Below are 17,783 nucleotides of genomic sequence, written 5' to 3' on the forward strand. Positions count from 1 at the left end.
ATCTGTGAACTACGTTTAAATTTTTATATTTTATGATAAAATTGTATATGCTTATTTTTCAGAGATATAAATTGAAGAATAGGAAGAGAAAGGAATAATATATGCAAGTTTATACCAAGTTATGTGTGTGTGTGTGTGTGTGTGTGTGTGTGTGTGTGTGTGTGTGTGCGTGCCATTTGGAAAAGAATTGGAAATGAATTAATCTGAACAGGGGTATAGAATGTTTTATTAAAATGTATTATTTTTTCAATAACTTAAAATTAAATTTGAAATTAATTACTAACAATAAAGCTTAAAAGAAAAAAAAAGAAGCACTGGCATAAGTAAACTCCAAGGGAGCTCACACTCCAAAATATAGCAGGAAAGTGTTTTAGGGAAAGTATATTGAATTAATTGAGCAAGTAGAAGGTCAACTCTCATTGGCTTTGCATATTTGTGATACGCTTAAAGCCACAATAAATGTTTTGTATTTTTTTTTTAGATTTAAAAGAAATTCTGAAGAGACAGACATAGAAAGATCGCACTCATATGTGGAATATAAAGTAGCTGGAGGTACAAGCTTACAATGTTGCGATTCCTGGCAGACATTTCTCTGGACTTAGTTACTAAAATACAGAAATCCAAAACTATGCTGCTGCTAGTGCGGCCTCCTGACCTCATATCTCTTCATTCTCAGCAATGGAAAACAAATTACCAAATGCTTTCTTTTCAGCAGATCGACTTTAGGGGGGAGAAACTCCAAATCTATAATAGTGATGGGCCGGAGCGATAGCACAGCGGGTAGGTCGTTTGCCTTGCACGCGGCCGACCCGGGTTCGATCCCCGGCATCCCATATGGTCCCCCAAGCACTGCCAGGAGTAATTCTTGAGTGCAAAGCCAGGAGTAACCCCTGAGCATCACTGGCTGTGACCCAAAAAGCAAAAATAATAATAATAATAATAATAGTGAATTTTTTTGTTTAAATATTGAATGTAATCAAAGTAAAGTGAAAGTAAAATGAAATTTACCAGTTACACATGCGGGGTGGGGGGCTGGGGAGGTGGGGGGAAGGGGGGAGGTATATCGTGATTCTTGGTGGTGGAATATGTGCACTGGTGAAGGGATGGGTGTTTGAGCATTGTATAACTGAGACTTTAACCTGAAAGCTTTGTAACTTTCCACATGGTGAATCAATAAAAGAATTAAAAAAAATTAAAAAAAAGAAACTCTGTAGCTATCACTATGTTCTCAGATATTTTCTATTGATTATTGGAACTAAAATAAACCATGAATGAGTCAACAAGGATGGTCAAAGGCACTGAAAAGAAAAGCACTAAACAAATAACATAAATAAAAATTTGCCATTCTAATATTAAAAGTAAATAAACTAAATATTTTCTAAATATGTTCTGTTAGAAAAGGACACTGCTTTGATTTTTGGAACCATATCATGTTGTATTCAGAGGCTGCTCCCAGAACTGTGTCTAGGAGTCACTAGTGGTGGTGCTCACAAAGGCATGTGACACCAGGAATAGAACCCAGGTTCTCCTTACTGTTTGAAAAGTATGCACTTCAGCATGTTAAAGTATTTCTATCCTCTAAATATGTTTTTAACACTAACTATAGCTCACATGTGATGACTGTTAGGTAACACATCCTCTTTCTTGATATAGCAAAAGTACAGCATATAAAAATTGATATTCCTTGGGCAAAATATAAGCAGATCACTGATGTTCCTTTTAATATTTAAAAGATAAAGAAGGGGTCAGAGTCATAGTAGAATGGATATGGTGCTTGCCTTGTGAGTGGCTTACTGGGGTTTGATACTTGGAACTCTATATGGTTCCTGAGATTGTCAGGAGTGATCCCTAAGTGCAGAGTCAAGGTTAACCCCTGAGTATAGTTAGGTGTGGACTGAAAACAAGATAACAAAATAAAAAACTAATTTAATTAATAGACATGCTATTCAAAGTAGAAACTCCACAGTGTTTTGCATTTGAATAGAACATTAACAAATTGTAATTTGAATTTATTGAAAGCATTTATAAAAATACCATCCATGTCTAGCAAGTCATTTTATAATATTATTTATGTAAATTCTACTAATTTCCCTTGTATGACATGATCAGAAAGACAAATCTATGCCAGATCTATGCAAAATTTATAAACCCAATCTGTCTACTTTCCGCTTCATGATATAATCCATTATCATTATTCTAATAACCAAAATCCATGTTATTTAATTAAACTAAATATGCACACACATTAAAAAAGAACATGCATAATAACAAGCACTGATATGGGAGATTGAAATCCAAAGTTATTAATCTTTTTTAAAATTTAAATTTTTTTTTAATTTCAAAGTTATTAATCTTAAATTATGTGAAGTTGGAAAATTTGGGCTTTGTTTTTATAAGTTATATTGCTAGATAATAATCAAAGACCATGGAAATATGATTAATAACTCTTGCACATATGTATATTATATTATACAAAACTTTTTTTTTGTCAGGGATATAGAATGCTGACTGGGCTTCCCACACATTGCTCAAGGGCCATTTCCCTGGATACTTGCTGAGATAGATGAATGGTTCACCATGGCCACTGCTATAGTGTCTGCTCTGGGTGTTCAGGATAGAACATCTAACTTGGGCCCTTTGTATAGGATGTGTGTTGTCCTGACCCCAGAGCCATATCTTCAGCTCCAACACCTATACATTTTAAGGCAAATTTGTGTTTATTATCTTTTTAAGTTTCTCCATAGGCAGGAATTATTATCATTTGATATTTGTAATGTAGGAAAATAGTCCAGGGCAACTTAGCATATGCAATTGGCAAGTGTGGTTGAATCAAGAATGCCTCGTTCTATAACTCTACACATGAATAATAGTGTTGGAACAGAAGCTCATGTATTAAAGTGCTAGCTTTGGGTTTGTCTCACTTAATACTCTTAAAAGAGCTATGCCACGAATTTAGTGCCTATACACTAGTTTTATAATTCTGAAGCTGCTCTGGAGAGAGAAATGTTGGCAGTCAAAATCACATTCAGTCTTCAGAATTAGAGTGTGTATAATGCATATTCTATAAATATATAATAACATAATATAGATTTTTTCACATTAATCATAATACCAAGTATGTGATATAGGTTTCATTAGAGCCAATGAATAAATGAGGAAACTAAAAGATACTTTAAAGATAAGTGATATTAAAGAAAGCATTAGGAAGTAAAATAGATTTTTCAATTGTACTCTTCCTATACGTACAACATAAAATATGCTGTCTTATTTATCTAGAAGTAATTTTATTACAATGGCATTTTTAGAAACATTTCCAAAAATATATATAAAATGAATAAAATCACTTTTCAATGGTCAAAAACACTGTGTGCTTCTATTTCTTAAAATTACAACTTTCATGGCATACTCAAAATTCCATACTAATTTCCATGCAAAACAGAAAAAAAAAAGTTCCCCAAAAATATATTCAGTTCAGTGGCTGGAGCTATATGACAGTGGGTAGGGCATTTGCCTTCTATGCAGCAGACCCGGGTTTGATTCCCAGCATCCCATATGGTCCCCTGAGAACCGCCAGGAGTAATTCCTGAGTGCAGAGCCAGGAATAACCCCTGTGTATTGCCAGGTATGACCCAAAAAGCAATATATATATGTATGTACGTATATACATACACATATATGCAGTTCATGAATTTGATAATTCCATTAGATTTGTGGCTATCAATACATAGCTATCTTGGTGACAATTATCCCAAACTTCCTATTGTTGTCTTAATCTTTGTAGGAGGATTGTACACACTAGCAAAAGTTCTAGAAATCCATAATGTCATATTCCTTAATTTCATCTAGTTATGTTATCTTGCACAAGTTACTTAAACTCTTGGGTTTTTAGATCCCTCATCATTTAAAATTTAATTCTAACTGCCAAATCCTTGATTCTAAACTGCAGTCTGAAATTAGACCCAGCAGCCTCATAATTTGTATAATTTCATTCTCCTATGATTACCTTCTCAGTTCATGCTGGCCTATTAACATGTGAATGCTGATTGAATAAAAGCCTTACACATTTAAATGAAGATAGTTCTCTTGTGATATTTCCATTTGAACCTTTTGTCTATTGATTTGTGATTATCCAGTATACTAAAATGAAAATAACCTTGACTAGAAATCCAGATACTTAGGTTCCATTCTGAGCACTGATGAAAATTTAAAAGAAAACAAAACAAAACCCCAAACCCCCCAAAGACTCATTTAGCTTTTGTAGAGTACAGTGACTTTAAGTATAAATAATAAGCATAAAAATTTGTGTCCCTTACCTTATGAAAAACATGTGAATAATGGACTTGGTTTATGAATAGGTGTGATTAAAAAATACAGAAGAGCACAAACAACAGAAATATCTGTTTACCTGATGGAGAGATGTGCCGCCAGGAAATGGAAGGTTCTGGTTTCCCAGTGGCCAAACAAGTGAGGGTGACATTGGTTCCTTCATTGATGGTCATATCATTTGAGATGTCATAGATCTTCGGAGGAACTGAAATTACCAAACAGACAGCGGTCAGCAAAACTTACATGCATATACAGTGGTCAGCAAATCATGCATACAGATGTATACAGTTCTACTGAACTGTACATGATTGACTTCATGTACAGTTTATGCGACCAGCTCTCATATTATGCAACCAGCTCTCATGCTGAAATGTTTTTGGTTAATAACTAAACAATTTCTCTTGGTTCTCTGATTCTCTTATTGTGTCTATTTTCAGATAATTTTACTTTCCACTAATTTTTAGTTAACTGAATGGAGTACTTAACAATAGAAGTCTGCTTATTATTTAATATTTTGTTGTAGGTATTTGATATTTAGTAAACTTGAATAGAGTCATACTGTTTAAGTCATGTAGTCGTTATTCAAATTATCATCTTCCTGTTGACATACCTAAATAAAAATGGAAATCTGGAAGATACCTGAGATAGCATAAGAGCCATGCCTATACGCTGATTTTAAGAGTGAGGCTACATAAGGACAGAATTGGAAGGCAACACGGTTAGGTAACAATGGTATTTTGGGTTTTAGTATTCTATCTGTGAAGTGGTTTGCTTGGATTTAGCATCTAGGTTCTAAGGAAGACAAATTCTAATGGCTATGAATGATGAGTTCACTGTAAGTTTTCTTGACAACATTGTTTGGGACCTTTGGTTGAAAAAGTCCACTTCATGGTTTATTTGGAATCTTTGTCATACCTTTTTACACCATAAATCTCAGAAGTGGAAGATATCATGTTGTTTCCTTTTTTTCTAATGTATAAAATTATGAAAGAACTCTATAACATCTGACGATGAACTACACTTAGGGGAATGTCAGTTAGGAGAAGTCTCTAAACTAACTTCTAAAATTAAAATATCTATATTCTCTCAAATACCAACAACAAAGGGTCTGAATCTGAATCCTGGCCCCTAGATAACTTGGTTACTTAGGACAAATTATTTAATCTATAGCAGCCTTAGTGTCTTCGTATGAAACACTTCAATAATAGAGCAAATCAACTACAATTGCTGTGAACATTAAAGAAAGTCAATATAGGTTATAGGACTTAGAAAAACTCCTGGCATTAAATGTTAACTATTAAAGGAATACTTAAATACACATATGGTGTTTGAATTTTATTTCAGGATTGCCCTTTTATCATGCCTTAAAATAATTTTCAAGGGGGCTGGAGCAATAGCACAGCGGGTAGGGCATTTGCCTTGCACGAGGCCGAGCCGGGTTCGATTCCCAGCATCCCATATGGTTCCCCAAGCACTGCCAGGAATAATTCCTGAGAGCAGAGCCAGGAGTGACCCCTGAGCATCACTGGGTGTGACCCAAAAAGCAAAAAAAATTCTCAAAAACTTAATTTCTTATATATATGACCGGTCTATGCAGTAAGTTCTGGTTACTATATGAAAATCATCTGTTGGGAGCCAGAGAAATAGCATAACACGTCGGGCAATTGCCTTGCATGTAGCCAATTCTGTTTTTTTTTTTTTTTTTTTGCTTTTTTTTTTTTTTTTTTGGGTCACACCTGGCGATGCACAAGGGTCACTCCTGGCTCTGCACTCAGGAATTACCCCTGGCGGTGCTCAGGGGACCATATGGGATGCTGGGAATCGAACCCGGGTCGGCCGCGTGCAAGGCAAACGCCCTACCCGCTGTGCTATCACTCCAGCCCCCAGCCAATTCTGTTTTGTTCAATCTCCAGCAGCCAACCATCAGAAGTGATCCCTGAATGCAGAACCAGAAATAAACCCTGAGCACAACCAGGTGTGACCAAAAAAAAAAAAAAAAAAAAAGCACGCCAAACTTACAAATAGAAGCTGAATATATGACAAAATGTTGTTTTGATAGTTGTTAGAAAACTATTATCTTTTACTGCAGTTATTTTAATTGTTCTGCTATCACTTCTTTATGCGAAAGCTATAGAAGTGTTTTGTTAAAAATTTATAAGTGAAAACTGTCATATCTGTGTTTCGAACATAACTTTTGAATTTCTAATGGATCATAAACACTGCTACAAGAAAATGTAGGATGATTTGACTTTAAATATAAGGTATTTGATTTTATATGAACCTAGATAAGGCATACACTATTGCAACTTTGAAAATAGCAGGCTTTTATTGGTATTTTAAATATATTATCATTAAACTTTCACTGAGGTCTTCTAACACATATAAAAAATTGAAAAACATTCCAAACACTAAACACTTTCTTAGTTTAATTGAAACATAACAGAAATAAGGATATTAAAAAAACCTTAGAAAGAAATTGGAGTAAAACATTCATGACTTACTGGTGAAAAAGACAGTCAATAAAAGTAAATTTATATAATAAAGGTACTGTTTAGTTAGGTGTAAACTCTTAAATAAGTGTATATATCTATGCATACATGCACAGACAGACACACACAAATATAGATATACCTATGCTCATAATTAAAAAATACAATACTTTCCATATTTTGATTATAGTACATAGAAGCAAATGTAACCTGGGTATTTTTACATATATATTTCAAATATATTCTAACTTGTCCAAACATATTTGGACAGATGTATGCAAATGTATATTTCAGATAAATTATAGTGTTTCATAGAACCAGGCATTCAGTCCTCTAAATTACATTTTGTTGATTCTATCGAATCTTAAAATAGTTTACTTTCATCTTTAGACATCTGTCTGTATTTAAAGTGGTAAACTAATATTGAGCACAAGGATCTGAACACACAGATAATCATCTACATCCCTTAGCAATAAACTTATACATGATATCTAACTATCCACAACTGTATGATCAGGGAATAGTGTTTAATTCCAGGTGTGACATGGCATCTCAGTGAATTCAATCACTTGGCAGAGCCTTATGATCCAAGATATGCCATAGGGAAGATATTTCTGGAAAGTGGCTGTCAATAAGGGAAAATCCCTCTAGCAAGGTTCTTCTTCACAGAATGTAGCACCTGTTGGCAACAGATGCTGAGTGTAAAAAGGATCAATGAATTCCTTCATACACACTGTAGATTATGGAAGCAAAAGACAGGTGTTACTTTGCTGAATATTCAAAGCCAATGCATAGTGAGTTTGTTTTAAACTTTCCGAACTTCTAACATTTTCTAAGTTTTACTGAGTCTCATGGAAGGAAGATTCTAGAAACATTGGAAGTGAACAAAGTTTAGAGCATATTCTTATGAAAAAGATAAAGAGAGATGACTAAGAAAAGACCATGATCTTCCATATGGCATATTCTGACCATAAGACTCTGCCAAGAGGTTACATTCACTGAGATGCCACGTCACACCTGGAATTAAACACTATTTCCCGATCATACAGTTGTGGATAGTTAGATATCAAATATAAGTTTATTGCTAAGGGATGTAGATATTATCTGTGTGTATCCTTTGCCATCGTACATGAATAACCTATATTTAATAAGCATGCCTCTGAGTGCAACTAAGCAAAGATATGTTGTCTTTCTTTCTAGGGTAGGAGTATTAGGTGATATATGGTGTACTCAGGTGTTACTTCTGGCTCTACTCTCAGGAGTGCCCTGGTGGTTATTGGGGGACCCATATGTCAGGGATTGAACCAGGGTCAGCTGCATGCAAGTCATGTGCCTTACTGACTCTACTATATCTCTGACACCATAAAATTGATACCCAGTTCATCTACTTAAAGTATACAATATGGTGCTTATATTTTCAAAGAGTTCTATGATCATCAACACTATTAATTTACAACTTATCCTCTCAAAAAATTCTGTAGTCATTAGAAATCACATATCCCATCCTCCAAACTTCCTTCTACCCTTCGAGTTCCTGGAAGCCAATGATCTCTTAAATTTGATTGACTTATTTTTAAGTGAATCATGTAGGAAAGCTTATGTGCAAATCTATTCATGATGTGTTACTTATGATAAAGAATTAATTGTAAACTCAAAGAGGTATAACAGACATAGGAAGAGCTTGGTATAATTCCAGGGAGCATCAGGCAAAGAGAAAATATTAAAAAAAGAGATGTTTTTACTTTAAGTGGCAGGAGCAGGGAAAAATGGCGATGTCTCCATCAGCCCCACTAATTCTGATAGCTATTTTTTGACTATCACACAGTCCTCCACAGTTTGTACACAAATGACACATGCACACAAGTGGGAAGAAATTTATTGAACTTCCTGAATGACAAAGAAGCATGTCTTATTCTTTCCTCAATGTTATATGCACTTGCAGAGAAAAACAGAAAAAGAAAACCAAAATAGTGTGACCACTTTAGACACATGTTTATTTTCTATAGTTAATTTTAAACTTTCTTGAACCTTCCCATTTAAAAATTAATAAAGAAATAATGTGCTTTAAAAAGAACAGATGTTTTCAGTTAGTCCAATAATTGACTTATTAAATAAATTAATTGGGGGCGTGGGGGTAAACAACACTTGATTTTTCTCAAGCCTTCCTCTTGGCTCTGTGCTCTGGGGTCACTTCTGGCAAATTGGGGTTCAAATGCGGTGCAGAGGATCAAGCCAAGCAAGGCAACACTATCTGTTTGTCCTTAATAACTGAATTTCAAGAAGTATTTTGATGTGCACAATATTTTTAAGTATGATGTAGAGGGAAAAATATAGATATAAGCTATTCATCTAAATGTAAACGTGTAAATAGTGATTATAGCATTATTGCCACTCTCACCATAATATAACATTATAAATAAAAGCAAGAGAGGCAAGTAATAGATTTTACACTAAATCACAAAGTAACTTTCTTGTAATAGAACTCTATTTGGGAATGTACAGAATTTTATACTTGGGTAGATAAATATTGTATAATATCAGTTAGACATAATTTAGAATATTGGGAGCTTTTTAAACAACAGAGATTAGAAGATTAAAGTTGTATTGGATAGAATTTCAGCTTTCATAAACATTTAAAGGACTTATTCTTGAATCTTCAAAGTCATAACCTACATGGTCTTTAATTATTTATGATTTTCAATTAAAATACAACTTAATATTCTGACCTCTACTCTCATATACGAAATTAAGGTGAAAAGATGCTGTATAGTTAGAAATATTTATAGATAAATTCACAAAAGAAATAAAAATATTTTGTTGATTTAAATTTCATGAAATATATGCACATGCATGCATTATTCCCCACCACTTTACTGTAATGAGAAATTCAGTTTGTGAATGGTTGCATGTTTTTTTTAATGTGTAGATGTTTTCTAATCCATATAAATAAGACAAATATCTTTCTGTTTATTTAGCATACTCATTAAACCTCCACATATTTAATTTTATAATATGGGAGATAATCATTTCAAATGTGAGAATTCAAAATAAAGGTGACTAATCAGTGTATTATAGAAATAATATGAGTTCAGCATTTAATTATATTATAAGTCTGTTCATATAATTTTTAGAAATAATAAAAAAATTGAGTCTATACCTTCACTAAGTTGCATGAGATGTCAGGCTAAGTTACACATAATATTGAAAATCCTCAGAGGATATATTTGATGGTTATCTTAACTGTAAATACAGGATGTTGATTATTTAAATTTGGAATGTTGCATTGGCTCATTGGAACCAATTAAATGCCCCATCAATTTCTTAAGCTGTAAGAGTCCATGAAAGATCACAAATACAGATTCATTCTGTGACCTTCTATTGCCTGCTGGAACTAAGAAGTGAGTGGGGCATTTATTTAATCGAGTCCATACATATAGATTACTGAGAAACATTTGTTCATCAATTACTGTAACCACAATATTCAGAGAACAAAATCCACCTGCTTCTTGAGGGTGTAAAATAAAACTTCTTAGGCAATGCTTAGCATATCCTCCCACATATTTCTGATGCTACAGGCTACTTACCAACAATCTGTCTAAGCTTAATGTATCTATTTGAATTATGCACTAAATCCCTAAATCTGTTGTCTGAGTGTTTGTAACAAGCCAAATAAGAACTAAGAATTCAGTTGACTCCATCTTATTAGTGCCCTATTTGAATTTCCTCTCTTCAATGCGTTTCTCTTCACCTCGAACATTTACCTTAAGGGTTAACAAAGAAATTTTAATTTCTGAGTAAATATTGATATATTACAATACCACATGAAGCATTATATTATTTATGGATTTCATCATCTTGAACCATGACAGATTTTTCTGGATATGCATCTTATTGAAATAGCAATGTGTACCCACAGCACTCTGTTTCTTTCCCACTCTTTTTCTAATGTTTTACTTTGGGGTAATAAGCATGTCATTGTGAATAGTATTTATTTTTTTTTCACTGCCTATTTTCTTTTCAGAGAACATAAAAACAAGACTGGTTAGTAATCTTAAACTTCTTCACTTTATTCAAGAGTATCTATTTATCAGTCTAGATATATTGCCAGCACATGGAAAGCAAACTATATACAGGGAACGTTTTTCTTGCTTTTTCCAAAGCTAAGCTAATATTTCTTCAAATTATTAGTGAAAGTTCCCCAAGAAATTTCATAGGACTTCGAGATGATAAAATGTAATCTTGTGTAGGAGGGATGGTTTAGGGGTAAGGCACTTGCCTTGTCTTTTGCCAATCCCAATATGACTTTCAGGACCACATAAGGTTCCCCAGAACTTTCAGGAGTGGCCCTGAGCAAAGACCCAGGAGTAAATTTTGAGCATTGCTGGGTTTCATTCCCCCAAAAAACTAAAAGCTGATAGCAGCACAGATCTTGAGAATATAGTAAAAAAATGCAATTATAGTGAAAATCCAATATCATATATTGCCTTTTACCCAAGGGATTCTTTTAGTTTAGGAAGTCAACAAGTCACTTAAGAGCATGGTATTTTCCTAATTAATCGTTTCTCACAGTTTTTTTCATGCCAACTCAGAGAAGTAATCAGAAAAATTATGCACAATTAGATTCAACAGAATATAAGGGCTATCACAGCTTAGGGAGAACAGTATGTGTCAGTTACATTATTAATTTTTACTTGGAATGCTATGTTATTTTAGGGTCAAAAGGATTTGACTCTAAGTAGTATGTACACATTATTTTCCTCCTTTCCCGACTTGGAGTCTGAATTAGTTCAAATAAGCTCTATCTCTGAAGATTTTCTAAACTGCTTGAGTCAACAAGCTAGACATAACAATAAATCTTAGGAGAATTGATTGTTTCTGCACTTCTATCTTTGATAATGGCTGGCAATGTCAAATAAAAAAGTTTTCCTTTCCCAAGGCTAGCCCTTCCTTTACATTCTTGGCCATCCCCAAAAAAAGAAAGTTGAGATACAATACATAAACCCCACCTAGAAAAGGCAATGTTCTCAAACTGAGAGAAAAAGAAAGTTTTATAGTGATTGCATATTTATTTATTAATAATTCTCTTTATTTTCTGTCTTATTTGACTATCTTATTTGATAGTCTTTCCTTATTCAAGTTAGCAATAGTGTTTATCTTGCTTGTTAGCTTATGTTTATCTAGTTTATCAGAACCCACAACTTACTTTTTAGAGATTATGACATTTTAGATATTTCTATGGCTTCTTTCATAACATCACTCAAATACTGATAGGAAGAAAAAAAATGTTAGTTGCAAATTCAGACTTGCTAAATTTTTTACTTATCTAGTGAAAAAACATGCCAAAACTGCATTTGGGTACAAAGAACACATTTGAGAATTAAGACTCATAGACTTTTGTTCAAACTTTGAATAATCATGATGTATAATTTAAGGTTATACCCTTTATTTAAAAAATGTGCAAGTTTGTGTCAATTTTCTATGTCTTCATTAACAGCTACAAAAAAACAGCAAAATTAGCAATGGCTTCTTTTATTTTAATCATCCAAACTTTCATCCATCCATCCAACTTTATTGAGCACTGATTTGACTAGAAAGACTAACTTCATAGTTTTTATGAGAATGGAAAGACAAACCTCATAGAAAGACCCAATATATTAACTATGAGTCATAAATCCTATAACACAAATTTTGTATGTTAGGTGCGTTGGGAACACAGAGTAGTAAATCTCACTTTGCCTATAGAAAAGGATTTGGAGGGGATGCTGGTATTAGGTAAGACTTTTACACAAATGGTATTTGAATGGAAAATGGTAGTTAAAAATGGTTGGTTTGGGAAACTAAAGAAAGAGAAGAAACAGCTAGCAATGCTTTGTGGATGAAAGGTGTGTGTTTAATTCTTAGTGCCATGTGGACCCCTCCCAATCTTTCCCTTACCTCTACCACAAAGACAGAAATTACCCACAACTTAGCCAGATGTACCCCACCCCACAAAACTAAACCAAGTAATAACAGACAGACTGCTGTTCTGTGTACTCAAACACTGTAATATTGAGTATACAGAAGGTTGATTCTGGAGTTTCTAAACCAAAAGGTGGATGAGATCCAAATATAAATTTGGGAAACACTGATTTGAGAGATACCAGAAAAATCTCTCCATAAACTCTTTTTTATTCATTTAAAAGTTATACTCTAGAGAGGTTTTCCATCACACATAATCAGAGTACTTGGATCTAAATTAAAGTGAAACTACTTCCCACATAAGAGATGATGCCTTAATAGCTTACATTTATCTTCATTTTCCCCCCTAAAAGGAAAACTGCATGTAGAGGCAACTCCATACTGAGTTAGAATGGTATCATTTCAACTTTTCCCCACCCTGTTATTTTCACTTTGGAAAACACAGGGCTGGTTTTGCAGTGCAGTAAACAAGGCAATACGCAATGGAGAGGAGAAAGTAGCCACTGAAAGGAGGAAAAATACAAAGGATATTATGCAATGGGAAAAAAATTAAGTGGAAAGAGTTTTGCTCCCTCTTTACCTTCTGTTCATTTCAGCTTGACTACCAAATGCATAGATTTTACATTCCAAAATTTAAAAATCATGTATCCTCCACTGAAGGAAAAAAATAGATTTTCTAGTTAGGTATTTGGTGCCAAAAGATATCTGTACACATACACATGTACAGTATGTGTGTATGTGCATATATATTATGTATATACATATATATATACATATGTAAGCTGTATTTGTACTGTATATATAGTACACATGTATGTGTAAGCTGTATTTGTACTGTATATATAGTACACATGTATGTGTAAGCTGTATTTGTACTGTATATATAGTACACATGTATGTGTATAGATACATATATAGAAATAAAGTACATACACTTATGTGTATATATATATATATACTTTATATATCACATTGTGAAGCCAGCAAAATAAAAATGAAATAAGATTAAAAATTTAAAGAATTCTGGTTTAGAATGTGTAGGTGGATAGGTTTCCATAGGGTAGATTTCATTTAATGACAACATCTTAAGCGAAATTCAATATTCTTATTTGATATATAGGCATTTCAAATGCAAAAATACAAGATATGTTATGCAAGAGTTTCAATACATGGGGCTGTAAAGATTTTTACATTTTGGCTAGAGGATCAACAGCTGCCCTCAACACACCAGGATTTACATACAAAAGTTCAAATCCCTACAGTACCTTGGGGTAGCTTCAGTTTCACCTATTTTGATGGTTCAAAAACATAAAATGCGCTTAAAATCGAGATTGTAATAGTGGCTGCCCTCTTAGGCAATGTTGGCAGCAAGAAAGTCAGAACACTATGGCAGTGTTGTATGTGATAGGGAATCCACAATGCCCTCATGTTTTTACCTTGCCCCTGGTGTAAAACAGTTACAAACTATATAACAAAAACACCACTTAAGGCCTTAAATACACAGATGTGTCTATGCTGAGGAGCCTGAATGCCTTTTGTTGGTTGGTTTGTTTCTGGCCCAAACCAGCAACTCTCAGGGATCATACCTGGTGGGGCTCAGGGACCCAAATGTGGGCACTGGGGATTGAACCCTGGTCACTGCATGCAAGGCAAGCACCTTATCCACTGTACTATCTCTCCAGTTTTGTGAGTCAGAATTCTTCAGGGATCAATTCTCATCTTCAAAATCTGCAGTCATGGTAACATCTTTAATTTTAGGATTAGTAATGAGCTTTTTATTCCTGGAAACAATTTGGAAGTATATTTTAAGAAAGAACCTTTAAAAAAATTGTAACGCAGAGAGCCAATGTTTCTTATTCCAGGAATTTATCTAAATGTAGGCAGGTGCCTTCTTTCTAGTGTCACTATTTCTATAAAGTTCTAGCAAATTTCAGCTTTGTTCAAAATACTCCCGTGTGCAGGTAAGGTCCTGGTGAACTTGACTAGCATCATCTTTGCCAGTGGACTACTGGTCCCATAAACTAGAGGATACAGCCCAATTTTGCTATCTCAGAGATCAGCTTCCTTCTTTTCACATATTTCCAGTAAACTAAATGTCTGCCGGAAGGTTTTTATTTATTTATTTATTTATTTATTTATTTATTTATTTATTTATTTATTTATTTATTTATTTTTCTATCATTAGTAGGACCTATGTCTACCCTTTGACTCAGAGATGAAATGTAACATTTGGCCTCTTCTTTCCTGAGTTGAGACTGCTAGGGTTCAATATGACTTTTCCTTGTTAGGCTCAGGTTTCTATAAATGTGTCTCAGCAGATGTTTGTATCGAAAAGTTGCCATGCTGTTTATTTATTTATTTTATTTTATTTATTTATGTATTTTTATTGTACTTGCAGAGAACAGGTATCATTTCAGTACAATCAGGAAAATAATGCTTTCTTCTAATTACTCTGTTGTTTTGTTGTTATTGTTCTGTGTCCATAATGTTTATCTTCCTAATTATGAAGGCAGTACACATTGCTAAAAGGAATGTGAAAATATATATAGAAAAGGATGGATAATAAACCCTAACTCACCTATTAGTTTGAAATATCTAAATTTTCTTCTTGACAGGTTGATAATGTATACTGACAATTTCATGTGATTCTATTTACTTTTATCCCAACGTTCAGTGAGAATATTAATAATTTTATTTCTTTCAGTTCAGTTTTTTTTTTTCTTCTCTTTTTCTGTTTTCCAGTGCTAGGGATCAACTCAAGTCCTTACACAGTCAAAGCAAGAAGACTTTTACCAATGAGCTATAGATCTAGTACTAGTTTAGTTCCCTAGTGGTCCTATTTTTATATAGACACCAGAGATTTTCATGTCACTCAGGAAACTCAACTCGGAATTGTATAGGGACTGGAGCAGTAGCACAGCAGGTAGTGCATTTGCCTTGCACACAGCCGACCCAGGTTTGATTCCTTCGTCCCCTCTCAGAGAGCCCAGCAAGCTGCCAAGAGTATTCCACTTGCACGGCAGAGCCTGGCAAGCTCCCCATGGAGTATTTGATTCAAAAACAGTAACAAGGGGGCCGAAGTGATAGCACAGAGGGTAGGGCGTTTCGCCTTGCACGCAGCTGACCCGGGTTCAATCCCCGGCATCCCATATGGTCCCCCAAGCACCGCCAGGAGTAATTCCTGAGTGCAAAGCCAGGAGTAACCCCTGAGCATCACTGGCTGTGACCCAAAAAGCAAAAAAACAAAAAAAAAAAAAACCAGTAACAAGTCTCACAATGAAGACATTACTGGTGCCTGCCAGAGCAAAGCGATGAACAGGAGGACACTGTTACAGTTCTAGAATAAAACAAACAAACAAACAAACAAACAAACAAACAAACAAAAACACAGCCACCAGAGATTTTATGTGACTCAGCAAGTTGAACTTGCATGGGAATTTTTCCCCTTGCCTAACAAATGTCTTCCAGAAATTGAGATAGAAAGTTGTTGGAAAAGTATCTAAAATTAGACATTGTTCTTCTCTTCCTCACTCAGTGTAAACATAACTTAGCAAAAGAAAACTTAGAACAAAGTTTAGATCACTTAGATCACTTCTTTGTAGAGTGATGAGATCCTGGTGGTGAATCCATAATACAGCTCACAGAGGAACCTGACATATTGAGTCTGAACACCCTGTTTGGCTAAGGCTTAGATGACTGCTTTAGTCTCAACAGAATCAAAGGCCTTCTTTAAATTAATGACTATTAGAAAGAGTGGCATCTTGAACTCTCTCGAAACCTCAATGAGCTTGGTCACCGTGTGGATATGATTGATATTGCTGAATTCTTTTCAGACTGGCTTGCTTACACAGTTGTCCTTCATCTAGTGTTCTGCCAATCCTATTCAGGATGACTCGAGCGAATAACTTGTAGACGACGGACAAAAGGCAGATTGGGCGATAGTTGCTGATGTTGTGGATGTCTCCCTTCTTGTAACAACAGAATGATCCTACTTGTTTTCCATTGTGACAGAACCTTGCATACGGACAGGTAGTATGTGAAGAGCCGAGCCAGTGTATTGACGAATACTGGCGGCAGATTCTTCAGGTGTTCGGGTCTGACCTTGTCTGGACCGGGTGCTGTGTGCTTCTTTACCAATGAAATGTTATGTCAGGTTTCGGAAGGGAGAACACTGGGAACACCATATCCACGCTTCAGAATTTGGTATGTGGGCAGGTGGATGTGACTGTCAAAGAGATGTGAGTAGAAGTCGTGGATAACCTTTTCCATTGCCCTTCTGGAAGATGTGAGATATCCATCAGGACATTGGAAGGCAGTCATCTTGGTCTTATAGTTGGCAAAGGACAGGTGGGTATTTCGAATACTTTCCCTGGCTTCTGCCACATCGGCCAACACTGCTGCACTACTCTCTTTGAGGTCTTCCTTTATTGCTTTCCTGCACAGCTTTGTGAGCTCAGACATTAGCTTGTGATTTCCTGAGGCTCGCGATAGACAATGTTGGTGAATGAGCTCGAGAGTTTCCGAAGACAGGCAACTTGTTGTGGCTTTCTCTCTCTCTGCATTCCTTGCACAAACATGGAGGTGCTGAACCAGTCAATAGTATTCCTTGATGATGTTGTCAATGATAGCATCTTCTCATAATGCTGCAGTAGTGCCAAAGAGCTCCTAGTTGGTACTCATTCTGGGAGTTCTCTTCTTAAACTTTGCAGCCGTTTCTCCGCACTCCGTGAAGTAGAATTTCCACGAAGGAATGGTGGTCTGATCCTGTTTGGAATTTTGGGACAACAGCGACATCGGTCAGGCAAAACCATCAATTGAATATAATGTGGTCAATTTCGTTGTGGATCTGTCCAACAGGACACTCCCATGTACAATGTTTAGATTCAGCATTCTGGAACTGCAAGATACCATGGGTGGTCTTGGTCAACATGATGAACTCAGTCTCTCACCTTGTTTCTTCCATTCTGGGCTGTGGGTCCTGATGTGGAGTTCTTCGGGTGACCTTCTAGG

General features: G+C 35.0%; 1 protein-coding gene across 1 annotated transcript in view; it reads right to left on the reverse strand.

Moving 5' to 3' along the window:
- Positions 1–17,783, reverse strand: part of NEGR1 (neuronal growth regulator 1) — an 889,928-nt gene that overhangs the window by 378,952 nt on the left and 493,193 nt on the right. The window contains exon 3 of the mRNA XM_004603347.2: positions 4,406–4,531. Within this exon, the coding sequence (XP_004603404.1) occupies positions 4,406–4,531 (126 nt within the window). The remainder of the gene's footprint in view (positions 1–4,405; positions 4,532–17,783) is intronic.

This window comes from Sorex araneus, chromosome 5 (genome assembly GCF_027595985.1).
Source record: "Sorex araneus isolate mSorAra2 chromosome 5, mSorAra2.pri, whole genome shotgun sequence".
NCBI classification, from domain to species: domain Eukaryota; kingdom Metazoa; phylum Chordata; class Mammalia; order Eulipotyphla; family Soricidae; genus Sorex; species Sorex araneus.